Consider the following 15,770-nt stretch of genomic DNA (forward strand, 5'->3'; position numbering starts at 1 on the left):
GCTTCTTAAGTTATTTCTGAAGTCTATTTCTCTGATAATTAACAACTTAATTAACAACTTAAAGTCTATTTATTCAACTAATACTTAGCATCTCAAAATGTGCCACTCTGCTATACTCTAGAGATACCAGAAGAAAATAGTCTCTGCTCTTGAAGAGATCATAGTCTAAAGTGAAATCAGAAGTATAGATAATGAGACTAGAATACTACAATTGCTTTAAGTATGTGGAAAAAGCAGTAAGAGAACAAGGGCCATTGCTCTTCTTTTCCCCCGCTGTATTTCCAGAATATCAGTTTTTAATTTATTACAGAATTTGCTTGAGTTTACAAAGTACTTTATTAAGTGGTTTAAGAAATAGTTCAAAACTTTAACTTGAAAGAGTTGTTGATTTTTCCCATCCAGTGACTACATTTTCAGCATTATTCGTTTATTATAATATTTTATATGCAGGTATGCTAAAGTATGTTTTTAAGCCAGAGATAAAAGATGAATATTACCTGGCAGAACCTTCTGACTTGGTTCCAAAAGAAAATACGAGTCCTTTGGTTTTCCATGCAGGTGGGGAAAAAATATATAGTAGAAAAAGAATAGGCTGAAGTTTGAATCACTTACACACTCATTCTGGGCCTATCTCTAACTTGCTAAGTTTTTTATACTGGTTACTTAGTGTCTGGATAATAGAATATTTTTACCTATCAAAACATAGTGATGAAAGAATGGGCAATTATTGGTTAGTATTTATGAAGAGATTTGAGTTCTTTGGAAAAAGCCGTAAATACACAGAAGTAGATAGTGAGGAAGTAACATCAGCATGTTTGCTGATTCCTCATCCTGGTAGCTCTGTGCAGCCCAGGTAAATTTAGGTATTACAGAATTTGCTATAGACATTTAAATCCTCCTTTCAGTCAGCCAACTCACTCTTTCTAGGGACTTGGGTATAAATTTATCTAGGAAAGAGATGTCTTGTCCTGAGAGGCATGGCCCTAGACTGGATTTTGGTATTTAAGGTTTAGTTCTGAGACTCATAATCGTAGGATATGTGACCCATATGGATTAACAAGATACGTTCTTCTATTTGCAATAATAAAGTTTGGATTCCTTTTTTTTTTTAACTTGGATTCTTTATTTCCATTATTTTTTTTTCAACAAGCATGTACTAAATATCTCCTATGTAAAAGTTACTTTGCAAAGTTTAATGGGAGTATCAAGTCCTGTAACACTACCCTCAGGCAACATGCAAAGAAAATGAACCACTTAAGTTACTTATCAGCTCTGTCAGTTACTCTTCTTTGAAGTGTATTACTTATAGAATTTCACCTTTTGTTTGGCAAAATGTGGTATTTTGCTGTAATTTCCTAAGCTAATGTATTTTGGGAATCTAGGAACCGCTATATAATTTATAAAGAACTTTAAGCTTACTGGTCTCTGAAAAGAATAATTTCATTAATTTTGAACTCTGAATTAAAAAAAAATTCCAAATCAAATACTTAGTATGTACTGAAGGACATTCCAAGATTATTAGGACCTTCTTTTATATTCAGCGAATTTACAATTTAGTCATTTATTGTTGCACCAGTGATAAAAATTGATAAAGAATTCTCTGTTATTTGTTGGTGATATTTTTTAAGACTTTGTACTAATTTGGTAATTGTAGCATTTTCAAATTTGCTTGAAGGTTTGTTAACATCTGTATTCTCTAATGCAAACTGCTGTCTTTTTTCATTGCGTAATTTTCACAGCCACTGCAATAAAATAGCAAGATGAATGGATTAAAAATATAAGGGAGATTATGATATTTAAGATATCCAGTAAGGATTAAGCACATATTCTCTTGACTTCTTAAAACTTAATCTGAGAAAATAAGTTTTTGGTCAGTATAATTTTGTAATTTGTACTCATCCCTTTAATTTTCATAGAGTTTTAGTCAGAGCTACTTTCTTTGTGATTTTATACCCTAAGTATAAATTCAAAAGTGTTTTTACTTAAGAGACGTGACATGTTAACATTTTTTAAGTTACAGGTATTTTTATACAGTAGCATAGAATGATAGAATGAATCCATTTTGTCATTCATGCTTTTTTTGTTGCTGCCATTAAGAACTGAATTCTAAATTACAATTTTTATCCTAACTGAAAGACCAAGAGTTTAACTATTAACTGAAATTTCTCTAATTAAAGTGACTTTTTAAATTTTACAGTGTTTTATGTCAGTGATGTTTATAATGATTATTACTGTATTGTTGGATCTGGTTTTTGGCTCACAAATAACGTGCTCACTACCTGAGAAATGGCAATAGGGCAAACCATATCTATATGTAATTCTTAATGGACAGTAGATGTATGTACACACATCTGTCAGTAAATATAAGGCTGAATGGTTTTTATGTCCACAGACTGAAAACTATGAGCAGAGAATACGTGAGCAACAGGAACAGCTGTCACTTCAACAAACTATTATTGACAAGCTGAAATCACAGTTACTTCTTATGAATTCCAGTCAAGGTATCTTCATATTTATTTTTTACGCATTTCTTAAACCTCTTGAAGAACAGAAAGATGGAAATCAAGTTTTTCTATTTTATTTCTCCATTGTTTCTCAGTAGTTCTGATATTTTAATGATTGCGGTGCAGTTACATGTTTTCATTTACGAAATGAGTACTTGCCAGGGTGTGGGAAAATGAACATTCTTGTAGAACTCTGTGTTGATAAAACTTCTTAGAGGGCAATTTGCCACTAAGTAGTGAAAGCTTTCTTAAATGTCTGTGCCTTTTAAACAAAAAATTCAAGTCCTAACCATATGCCATAAGAAAATGTTTATTCAAATACTCAAAGATACGTATGTAAGGATGCTTATCACAGTATAACTTCTAATAATGAAAAATCAGATACAATGAAATGTTCAACAGTTAAATTATAGTCTTTCATATAATCATCAGCTGTGTAGAAAAAGCGATGATAATAGATGTTAACTTACTAACATGAGACATGTTCATTATATATAGGAAAGAACAAAACAAGATTTTATATATATATATATATATATATACACACATATATATATATAATTTTATTTTTTGTGTGCAACAAAAAAGATTCTTGTATGAATTTATATGTATTGGAAAAGAAAAACTGTGATAAAATATAAACTAAAATTTTGACAGGAATAATTCACAGGTCATAAAGGTTGTGAGCAGCTTTTATTTATTTATTTATTTTTGGTATGTCTGCATTTTCTAATTTTCCTATAATAAGTATGGAGTAGTTATGCAAATGATTGTCTTAAACAAGAAGTGCACACCTGAAAATACTGCTTATTACAAGTTTCACTGCTATTGTTGATGGTAGGCCTCAAAGAGCTTCTAGTTTTCTAAATTCTACATAGTTTTTATACCACTGATTTGGGGAGTGTAGTTTTGTGGGAATGGAAAAAAATCTAAATGGGCAAATTTAAGTTGTCAAGGTAAGTTTTATCTTAAGAATTTCTGAAACTCATAGTTTAAAATTTCTTTAAAATTAGGTTTCTGATTTGTTTTTATTTTTTCAGCTGGTACCAAAAACAGGGATATCCTACTTATATCCAAGAGGTTTTTGTCTTGCAGATAACAGTTTTGGCTATGTTCCTCTGCTTGAAGACAGTGAAGCAAGAAAGAATAATTTGCCTCTTGATCAGCCACATGATAAAGTAAAATCAGGAATACCAAGAGAAAAAGAGTTAAAGGTAGACTGCACTGCTGGTTTATTCCCTAAAGGAAATAAGAAGTGATGGGATGCCTGGGTGGCTCAGTCTGTTGAGCGCCCAACTTTTGCGCGGGTCATGATCTCGCGGTTCGTGGGTTCAGACCCCGCATCGGGCTCTGTGCTGACAGCTCAGAGCTGGGAGCCTGCTTTCATTATTAGATTTTATGTCTCCTTCTCTCTCTGCCCCTCTCCCACTTGTGCTTGGTCTCTCTCTTTCTCTCTCTCTCTGTCAAAAATAAACATTGAAAAAAAAATTTTTTTAAGAAAATAAGAGATGAGAAATTGGGTTCCACAGACTTACTGAATTATTCAGTCAGTATTCTATCGAATTTGGGTGGGCGAGAGCAAGGGAGAAGGTGGAGGAGATTTTTTTCACTCCTACCATTGCTTCAAAAAGCAACATTCAAATGCTGACACATAACACATGTGCTTCTTTGTTTTGTTCTCCTGCGGTAGATCCACCACTGGAATTCTAAACAAATTGTAGATGTACACAAACAAATGACTTACATATTTCAAATAGAAGCACTATTTCCAGGTAAAATAAAGGCTTAGGGTTCATGTTTCCTAGTATTTTTTTTTTTTTTTTTTAATTTTTTTTTTTCAACGTTTATTTATTTTTGGGACAGAGAGAGACAGAGCATGAACGGGGGAGGGGCAGAGAGAGAGGGAGACACAGAATCGGAAACAGGCTCCAGGCTCCGAGCCATCAGCCCAGAGCCTGACGCGGGGCTCGAACTCACGGACCGCGAGATCGTGACCTGGCTGAAGTCGGACGCTTAACCGACTGCGCCACCCAGGTGCCCCCATGTTTCCTAGTATTCTCTTTTCTATATCACAAAGAAATAAAACATTTAACTAAGGTAGGTAGTAAGGCACAGATGATTCTGGATTAGAAAATAACATTCTAGTTTGTTCTTAAATTTCCTGTGCTTAATTTTTTTAAAAATCCACCTAACCAGTTCGGCAAAAGTCTTCACTGAAACAATATAAGAAGGAATGTTCCATATCTCTGCAAGGAGACATGTATAAGGATGTTGGTTAGAAACAAATTAAACATCCATCAGTGGCAGAACAGTACACCTTTACAGGAAACACTTTAGAAAAATTAAAATTAACCAAACATTTATATATTAGTATGCCTAGATTTCAGAAACAGTATTGAACAAAAAGTGGAAATTACAAAATGATAAAATGGGAATGACTTATGTAAATTTTTTCAGATATAAAATATTATGTTTCTAAACACACAAGTATGTAGTAAAAGTATAAAAACATGGACAAGAACGTTCCACAACTTTCTTAGAAAAATGATCACCTCCATAGGTGGGGAGAGAAGAGTCTCTGATTCTGGGAAGGGAATAAAATAAAAGATCAGTTGTATCTATAACTTTTCTTTTTTTAAAGAAAACTACTGAAGTGAAATGTTAACACTTGTTAAATCAGGGTACTAGATACATAGATGTATATTATTTTCCATGTTTTTATGAATCCTTGAAATGTGTGTTTAAAAAGGAATTTTTTAATGAGTTAGGTTTTAGAAGGATGAAATAGCTTTTCAATAAAATAAGATTTCCTAACTAATGAGGACTCTTAACATCCACAAGACCAATTAAGTCAAGAATGCTATATTTATTTCTTTTCTTCTAAATATGGTAGAAGATTTTAGCTTTGTGTGCCAAGGTTATTCATTTATCGATCCCATAACTAAGACTGTTGTAATTTGTTTTTATTTAACATGAAATATGAGAAACCCAGTTTAAATACTTTCCTATATATAAAATTATATAAAATATATATATATAAATATATATAAAAAATAGAATGAGAAGTTCTCTAATGTATCTCCCCTTTCATTTTTTAAAAATCAATCTTGTTTTTTTATTTGAATCATTCAGCTCTCTTCACCCTCACTCCAATTTCCATTTATCTAAAAATGCTGATAGGGGCGCCTGGGTGGCGCAGTCGGTTGGGCGTCCGACTTCAGCCAGGTCACGATCTCGCGGTCCGTGAGTTCGAGCCCCGCGTCAGGCTCTGGGCTGATGGCTCAGAGCCTGGAGCCTGTTTCCGATTCTGTGTCTCCCTCTCTCTCTGCCTCTCCCCCGTTCATGCTCTGTCTCTCTCTGTCCCAAAAATAAATAAAAACGTTGAAAAAAAAAAAATTAAAAATGCTGATAAACACAAGACACTCTTGCACTGGAATATGTTTCAGTTTATTTTGCAAAAGACAAAATTCAGAAACAGTGATTCTGACTTCTGAAATAGAATTTTATGATTGGGTCTATTATAGTGCATTATAAAATAATTGAATTACTGTGAAATGGCAGCACATAAACTTAGTGCTGAAGTAAACAATATTTACATTCCATTTTCATGTTTTGGGGACTTCTTTTTTTTACTTAAAAATTTTTTTTTTAGTATTTATTTTTGAGAGAGATACAGTGTGAGCAGGGAAGGGGCAGAGAGAAAGGGAGACACAGCATCTAAAGCAGGCTCCGGGCTCTGAGCTGCCAGCACAGAGCCTGGTGCAGGGCTTGAACTCAGGAACTACAAGATCATGACCTGAGCCAAAGTTGGTTGCTTAACCAACTGAGCCACCCAGGTGCCCCTTGTTTTGAAGACTTTGAAATGTGATTATTTACCATCAATTTTTAATCAAAATTCCTACATATATTCCAGTTATAACATTTCTTTGAAGGTAATAAAATATCTCTAGTTCAAAATATACAGAAGGCATTTTTGAAAATATTAATCTTGGTTAGAACAAACAGGATGGTGTAAAAGGCTCTTAGATATGTTAGTAATTTAATTTATTTTATATTTGGGTAATTTGTCATTGTTTATGGAAGGTTTAGGGTTTATTTTTCAGTCAGTAAGTGTTCAGTGGGAACCTTCCTCTGAATTATTTTTTAAATTACATTCGTTTTATTTTTATAAGATGTCTTTTGTCTATAAAATATATACTATCTGGATATCTGGCTTACATTAAGTGTAAGTAATAGAAATTATGTCAGAGATGGCTTATTTCCAAAGAATTAATAATGTTGCACAATTGTAACTTTATTTGTAAACAGACAATAGAGGAAAAAATAAAGTGAGAAATATAAATCTAGTGAGTTCTCTTAATGATCTTTACTAATAGGGGAAACATTTATGTGACAGCCACATATTTAATACTTGGAATAGCTCATCAACTCAGTCTTCTTATACTGTAACTATTTAATAAAAATAAAATTAACTCTTATATTTCCAGTTTCTCATCTTTATCTAGAGTCAAAGTGCTAATGCGCACTAAATATGCAACAGATTAAAAGGAAGAACTATATTCCAAAAGAAGGAAGGAATTGGATTTATTGAATATTTGAGAGCTGGCTGTATATTGTAAAAAAATAGGCCTCATTTAGAAAAATACTGGCCAATTAAGCAGTTGGAACTCAATTCAGTTTTAGTTAATACAAGTGAAATCCTTTCCTAAAGAATTTTGTTTGATTTTGGATGTATCAGGGTTTTTCCAAAATGAAAAATTGCATATTGGTTGTCAGTTGCAGCTTTGTAAAAGTGTGCATGTACGTGTAGAAACTGAAAGGCAGCATGTACAAATGGCTAAGAGAATGGTACAGTTCACTTTTTTTCTGTTTCCAATATAATTTTATGTAATTAGTCTTTTTAAAAACTAAACAATTTCTAGAAATCACGTTCCCAATCAGTTGGCCTAGCCTCTGTAAAGAATAAGTTAATAGAAATGCTTTGAACCAATAACACAAGGAAGCTACTGCTAACCGCTCACAGTCCTTTCCTCCTTCTGTTTGGTGAGTTGTTTGAGGATTTGTTTTCTTTTGACTATTTATTTTGTTCAGGATTTGGTTAGGATATTTGACAGCAACAAATGACATTATGGCATTATGGCAAATGATGTGGCTTTCTTGTTGCTCTCTTCTCTTGGATCTCTTACTTTCTTACTTTGAGGAAATAATGCCATAATGCCAGGCTGCCCTGGAAAATGAGACAAAAAGCAGAGGAAAAGGGTATTTGAGGGGAAAAAAGCCCTTTTAGAAAATTTTATTTGAGAAACATGAAATTTGTAGATCGGCCTCTGTTCATGGTACTCCTCCACAAAGAACATGCAAGAATTCTTCGACTTCTAAAAGGACTTTCTATAAGGAAGTCACGACAGCAGAGCTTGTATAATTGGGTGGCCCTTAATACTCTGCTTTAGTTTAGAGACATTAGAGAAAAAGTACTCAGTTTAGTGGAAAACCTGAATTTCACTTCTCATATACCACCATAGTTTGCACAGTCTTTCTTGAGGAGATACGGTTTTGGCAAAGGGGTCATTGCGTTATCTATCATACAACAAAGTACCCCGAATTTTATGCCCAAACTTAACAACTTAAAACAACAAATATTTATTATTTCAGTTTCTGTGGGTCAGAAATTTGGAAGTGACTTAGCTGGGTAGTTCTGGTTCAAGATCTCATTTGACTGAAGTTAGGATGTGGGCAAGGGCTTCAGTCATCTGAAGGCTTGGCATGGTTGGAGGATCCACGTCCAAGATGGCTCACTCAAATGACTGTTGGCAGGCGACATCTCCATGGCCTTTTCTCACAACCTGGCCAATAATTTCCTCAAAGTAAGAGAGTAAGAGATCCAAGAGAAGAGAGCAACAAGAAAGCCACAGTGCTTTACATGACCTAGTTTCTAAAAATCACATACCTTTACTTCCACTTTATTCTGCTCATTAGAAATAAGTCACAAAGTGCTTCAGAGGCAAGGAAATACGCTCCCCTTCTTGAAAGGAGGAGTACCAGAGATTTTGTACATGTATTTTAAAAGCATCACAGGATGGTAGATTGTGGCATACAGAGAGGGTACCATAGATCAGGGTGTGGTGTGTAGTATTTGATTTATATGATAAATACTAATGAAAAGTCAAGGACCTTGGCAGAATTTAATAGTAAATTCAGCTTCCTGAATCCTATCAGTGTTAATCTCAGAAGAAACAAATATCATAGCTTCTCATCTTAACAATTTGAAAAATTCTGGGGCGCCTGAGTGGCTCAGTTGGTTAAGCATCCGACTTTGGCTCAGGTCATGATCTCGCGGTTTGTGGATTTGAGCCCCACGTCGGGCTCTGTGCTGACAGCTCAGAGCCTGGAGCCTGCTTCAGATTCAGTGTCTCATCCTCTCTCTGCCCCTCCCATGCCCGTGCTCTGTCTCTCTTTGTCTCTCAATAATAAATAAATGTTAAAAAAAAATTAAAAAAAAAAACAATTTCAAAAATTCTGACGTGAATGTAGACTTTCCAGAGAACAGCTGAACAGTGTTTTAGAGAACCAAGAAACTATTGCCTGTTGTTACGTTTTCTTTTTTTATAACCAGTTTTGAAAATTGAAAATATTTATATGTAGAAAATCAACAAAAAAATGCACACACTTATTCTTGACAAAACTATCTCTTGTTTATAGAACACCATTGTCAGACACAGTAGCATATGTCATGAGAGCAGTTATTTAAATAACAAATTGTGTTTCTTAATGTAGATATAAATTGGCATTGTTTAATTCACTTTTTTAAAAACTAGGATTGTAATATACTGGATCATTTTTAAGATCTTGGAAATAAGAGATTTTTATAATACTGCTTCTGAGAGGCACTTCAGTTGCCAAACTGAATACTATTCTAGGTGTCCAGGGTTTGACAAAAATTGTTTGCCCTCATCTTTCTATCCTACAGTATTTTTTTTGGAAGTTACACAAGAGTCTAGATAGAATGTTGGGATGCAAGAAAATGTATAGGGAGTGATGATATTGAATACATAGAAGAATTTGGTGATACTGGTAAATTTTCTTCGCTCACTCGTCCAGTGACTGAACTGCTATGTACCTGACACTGCCAGCCACTGGAAGAACAAAGAAATATTGTCGATGCTGGCTTAAAGTTTTGATTTAATAACCAAAATCAACGTTACTGAATATTGTAAGGTCATTTCAGAGTCTAGGATCTAGGATACAAAGTGTAATATGAGTTTATTTGAACTTCTGTTTTTTAACATAGAGATCATGTGTCCAAAGAGCTGATTTTCTGCTTTGTTTCTGATTTTATGTATGTATTTCTCATTTGTTCTTTATACATGTCTTTTTTCATCTGAGTTACATGCTTTAAGCAAAAGTGTAAAAATACAAAGAATGCAGTTATTACGGAAAGATGCCAGTTAGACAGTTGGCCCATCCCTCATGTCGCCATTCTTGTGATTAGATCGGTAGATAGACCGTAGCATAAAGGAGCAGCAAAGATTTTGTGGGTTTTGAAGAGTAAAACAATGATGTAGCCGTGGAGCTGCCATCAGTGCTAACATTAAGGAAATAAGATGTGCTGTACCTGGTAATTCTAGTGAATATAAAGGCTCTGACATGTTTGAAGAGAGCTGATGTCTAAAAATTCACTTGTCAATCACTTAGACAAGAAGTATTTGTTGAACTCCTTCTATTTGCCTAGTCTTGCTAATCATTGACAGGAGTACAAAAAAAGAATGAGACATGATCCGTCTCTAACTTTAAGGAGCCATGTAGTCTGATTGGAGAAACAAAGATTTGGACCCCAAAGCAATTAGCAAACATTGTAAGTCAATGTGAAGTCTTAATTATATGATAAAATGAAATGCTAATTATAATTTTATGGTACAGATAAAACATATAGGACCTTAATTTAAAAATAAAATTCCCAGTGAGCTAAAAGGTAGGCTTGAGCAGGGGATCAACATTTAGTTCAAGGAGAGAAAAGAAAACATATTCTTATGTGCCTATGTTTTGGTACTGTGTGCATAGAATATGAAAACCTAATTTTCTGCAAGATTTTAATGGGAAAAGAATAATTTCTAGATACGAGCTCAGATTATTCAAGACCACTTTGGAGAACATTATGTAAACTGAATCTGGGTGCCTGGGTGGCTTAGTCAGTAAAGTGTGTAACTTTTGATCTTAGGGTCATGAGTTCATGCCCCACACTGGGTGCAGGATTACATACATACATACATAATACATACATAACTGAAAGGTAAAACTGATGATTTTGAAAGATCAATTTCATTTACTATAAGCTTTTTTTTTTAAGTTTATTTATTTATTTTGAGAGAGAGCACACACAAAGAGAGGAGGGACAGAGAGACAGGGAGACAGAGAATCCCAAGCAGGTCCCATGCTGTCAGCGCAGAGTCCAACACGGGGCTCGAATTCACAAACTGTGAGATCATGACCTGAGCCCAAATCAAGAGTCAGACACTTACCTGACTATAGTAGGTGCCCCTACTATAACCTTTTTAAAATGACATAATCATGGCTTCAGAAGACAGAATGCTCCCTACTATTTTGTTACCTTATTCTATAGATGGTCCTTGAGAGGCATTGGTGTGTTCCTCCAGTTGTTATGCATGACAGTTTCAACAGACAGTGTATGAACTTTAATGCTGCTTTACTTTCTGAACTTTTGTAACTTATAAAACTGGCCTCACAAGTCTAGGTCTTAGATGATATCCCCATCCTTGCAGTGTTCATTTGTCATATACTATGGATTTCAGATGCAGCTCCCACTTAGGGATCTGTATCTGAGTTTAGGCCCCCTATAGTTTCTCCCTTTTTTTTTTAATGTTTATTTATTTTGAGAGAGAGTGCACACACAAGCTTGCACAAGTGCGGGGGAGGGACAAAAGAGGGAGAGAATCCCAAGCAGGCTCCATGCTGTCAGCGCAGAGATGCAAGGCTTGATCTCACAAACCCGTGAGATCATGACCTGAGCTGAGATCAGGAGTCAGATGCTGAATCAACTGAGCCACCCAGGTGCCCCAGCTTCTCCTTTTTTCTATTGCAGGTCTTTTCAACTAAGTTTGTTGGCCAACTTGCCATATATTGTCCAAGTACCTGGTTTTATAAGCATTATAAAAGCTTTATAATAGACTGTCATATTATGAATAATACCTTGCCACACGTTTCTTTCAATGCATATAGCAGTTTTTGTGAAAGTGTAGCTGATAAAGCCTCTCATCTATAATTTTGAATACTGCTCTAACAACAAAACCATAATATGAAACCAGTTAAGTTTTGCACGAAGAGCTCTTACAATAGAACTTGCATACTGTTTCCCCCTTCCTTTAGCAGTTTACTATCTTCAGCCATTAATAATTTGTGTTTTTTTAATCCAGAAGGTATATAGGAACCTTTTCAGCTTTTTCTTCTCTTATTTGCTCATGTGGATGTAGTTCTATTCAAATACCTTATTTTACCTTACAGATATTTGTTACATAAGCAGACACTACTATATTTAGAAATGTTTATTTTAGTCCATTAAAAACTGTAAAACCAATCTGTATCATGTACCAAACTGATTTAAAATATACATATTTATTGGAAAAAAATAGACTGTGATATACAGGTATATGATAAATATTTTTTCATCATTTGAATGAAAGTTAGAAATTAGACCATTTGTCAAGCTATGTAACCATCAAGTGATTTCTGTGGGAAAAGTCAAATTTGGTTACATTGTCTAAACACTACCTTTTCTAAGAGAGGAACTTGAAATAAATTCACTTAATGTTCATTACTCAACTTTGTTAAAAAAATGACTATATTTTAATGCTCAAGCTTCTCTTTTTATCATCTTTTATTAGATAAAAATAGGGATGTACCCTCTATACAATGGCACGTGCCAGCCTAAGCTGAGGCTTATGTAGTATTGGAGAAATGTATGTGAGCACCCTGTCTTCTCAGTCACAGCAAATGTCCTATTCCCTCTAAGTTGTTTCTAGAGACTGGATTGAATATACCTTCTTTCAAAGTATTACATTTCTGTATTACTCCTCTTTGGAGACCAGCTTTTGTTTACAGATTATCTGGTAGAATAATAATTAGAAGGCAGAAAAATCCTCTTGAGTCAGCTCATTCATCAAAGTTCAGAGTTTTTTCCCAAAGTGTTATAATAAATGTATCACAGATTTTAAGAAACAAAAAAATATATATTAATATCCAAAACATTTCAATATTTTGAATATTTCAATATATTGAAACTTCTGTTGCAGTTTTGATTGTTTCCAAATCTGAGTTATTAATCCATCCTAACCCTTTCCTGTTCTGGGTCTCTTTTTTAATTCAATACATCATTTTAGAGTTTTTGTTTTTATAATACTGGAAATAATTTTTAAGGGGAGAAAAAAATGAGAAGTGGCATATCACTTCTTAAATTCTCTTCCCAGGCTTCTAAGCAGATTTGATTATTTCTGGTATGGTTTTTCTCCCCTCATTTCCCCCTATTAAGCTCTTCCTCGCATTTCCCATTTTTCTTTTCTCTACTCTTCTCCAGAGGCCACAAACCAAGAGTTAGTATATTCTGTTCAGCCCTGATTTCTCTTGACCCAAGCATGAAAGTCTATTCTCTCAGCCTCAGTAGGTTAGGACTAGCCCCCCAAAACAATCTAGTTTCTCTCATATTATTATCTGTCATCCTAATTTCAAAATCTGTTTTGAAGACATTTGTTTTTCAACATTATAAAATGCTTCTGCATTGGACCTGGTGTGATTTGTTGTGTTTTTTTATTGTTTTGGTTTTTTTGGTTGAATTATCTGAAGAAAATCTTGTTTCATATAGTAGTTCACGTAGTTAGGAAAGAGAATAATATTTTAATAACCTTTTTAGAAATTGTGGCTGTTCTCCTTTGATACTATACCAAAATTCAGTAAGTAGTAGTTTGTCAATTGCAATATAAAAGCTGAAACCAATGAACTTTTCTACTGCATTAAAAGCCAGAGGTCTATCTTGTCTATCTTTAGATCTATCTTTTACCTATATGATTTTGTAGCATTATAAATCGGTCATTTGAAAAATACTGGTTCACTGTGCTATTGCAGATCTTGCAAATGTTGACTTATGATATTTAAAAATCACATTTAACATCATCACTGATCTCATCATAAAAGTCTTTTTAAGTATTGGGCAATTGTCAAGCTTACTATAAGGGGTACACAGTTCCCAAGATTTTAATTTTCACTTTCTAAAATTTTTTTCATGGACAACAAATCTTGTCAGTTTTCTATAAAGTGAGAGGCTAACTTCATTTGCTTTTGAGAATGTCTGAATAACCATAGCATGCATGTCAGTCATTCTTTCAAGTGAAAATGGTGTTCCATTAAAAAAGTGACTAGTTCAGCTTGCAACTCTCAAACAGTTGAACCAGTGCTTTTCCCCAAGACAACCCTTGTAGTTTGGTATGAGATAGAAGTCCTTTGTGTGTATTTCCTATTTTGTCTCACACAGTATTTAAAAACTATTAACTTGGGATCAAAATTTAATAAAATTAATAATTTTTACTATCTCATCAAGGAGACATTTCAGGACCCCAAGGATTTTTTTTTTTTTTTTTTTTTTTTTACTGAGTATGTGGCATTAAAGAGAACGGTAACTCCAGTTTTGTGTCATGGCCTTGATATGTTCAGGCACTAGCAGTTTTACTCACCATTGCTTTTGCATCATCAATATAAATATCAAAAGAGTAAAAAAAACAAATAACATCTAATAGTATGGTGATAATAGTTGACGCCATATATGTCAGGGTCAGGGATTTGATTTTACACTACCCACGAGCTAGTAAGTTAGCCAGTTACTGCCTCAGAGATGCTGTAATAAGACACAAGGCTCTTGAATCAGAAAAAAATCTTTGTTATACACAGCACATAAGCAGCAAGAGCATCATTATTTGTGTTGGTCCCTCCAGGGAAGAGGGAAGGGTAACGTGGTAAGACCCAGATGGATGCCTACGTATGTAATGGGTTGCATTAAAAGTGAGGAACACTGAGCTTGGGAGATGGGTCATTTTACAGCAAGCAGTAAGTAGCATGCTCATTGTCCAAGAGAGACATTAGCTTTCATGTTTGCCCTCTGCAAACACAGTCCTCAGAAATATCCCAGGTAAAGAACAATCAGAGCCTTATATTCTTGGCATACACAGCAAAAATGTAGGGACACTCAGGGCCCAGGCAGATTTCTTTCCCAAAGGTAGATCCCTTGAAAGAATCTCAGGACTTCCAGGGATCCTAGACCTTATTTTGAGAACCACTGTTTTACTAGATTATAATTTTCTGTTAGAAAAATATTGCCTTTTTCTCAGTAAGTTACTTACTTTTCCTTCTATTGAAAAAACGTCATACTTTAAGAATACTCTTAACATCCCCTCAGGAACCCTTATTTATGTATGGAAGTCATACTGCTTGTTCATCATTTTCACATTTATTAGATAACTAATTGTTTTACATCTTTATACTTTATTTTGTTGTTGTTGTTACATACATTACCCATTTATTATAGGCTAACAATGTTTCAAATGGTGGAGCTTCTACCGGTCTTCCAACTCCGTAGTCTTTTGATGGCTGACTTTCCTGTAATGGCAGAAGTGATGTTGGTCCAAACACCACCAGCTACTGTTTTTATGTAAGAACCACAATGCCAGATCCCCACAGCTCATCTTTTCATCTTGGTTTTGCCACAGAAGGAGCACGTGTATTTGGCATGCTGGTTTATTTCAGTCTTCTTCACCATTTTCCCAAGGGAGGCACCATAATGGGTCCCATATTTACCGGTGATTCCGACCTTGGTGTGTTTAGCCATGTCACTGCAAACTAGGTCTGAGCCCAGAGAGCTACATCTTTATACACTAAGTCATGATATCTGTAAACTGCTCCCAGTTACTTAGCTATACCTAATATATTAAGTCTGGAGCAAACTGAATTTTGACTCTCATCTGTTAAAAGATAGTGTGGTACCTGATACATTTCCTGAAGTGTTCCACAGAACCCCAGACCTGTAAAGTGCTGCATACTGTGTACTCTTTCTGATGAATTTTAAAGGCATAAGAATGTATTAAAGGATCTGAAATCAGCAGTAAGAAAACCACTTCGCTTCATTTAACCGCAGAATCTCTAGCTAGCATTTTCCCCAATATTGTATTTTAACAACTTCTTACCAGATTTGTAGTCCCCTTTAAGATATTT

The 15,770-nt window shown here is 34.5% G+C and overlaps 1 protein-coding gene and 1 pseudogene across 5 annotated transcripts in view; one reads left to right on the top strand and one right to left on the bottom strand.

The window, feature by feature from the left end:
* Positions 1–15,770, top strand: part of TANK (TRAF family member associated NFKB activator) — a 95,258-nt gene that overhangs the window by 58,810 nt on the left and 20,678 nt on the right. For 4 of the 5 annotated variants that reach the window (XM_025912452.2, XM_025912451.2, XM_025912450.2 and 1 more), the window contains 2 exons: positions 2,393–2,501; positions 3,600–3,718. In XM_025912452.2, the coding sequence (XP_025768237.1) occupies positions 2,393–2,501; positions 3,600–3,718 (228 nt within the window). Of the gene's footprint in view, positions 1–471; positions 559–2,392; positions 2,502–3,599; positions 3,719–15,770 lie in introns of those variants that run through there. The other variant, XM_086718744.1, reaches the window with a different exon arrangement.
* On the bottom strand, positions 15,100–15,387 carry LOC112872271 (large ribosomal subunit protein eL43 pseudogene; annotated as a pseudogene).

The sequence above is a fragment of the Puma concolor genome, chromosome C1, assembly GCF_028749965.1.
Source record: "Puma concolor isolate L17-30 chromosome C1, mPumCon1.1.hap2, whole genome shotgun sequence".
NCBI classification, from domain to species: Eukaryota; Metazoa; Chordata; class Mammalia; order Carnivora; family Felidae; genus Puma; species Puma concolor.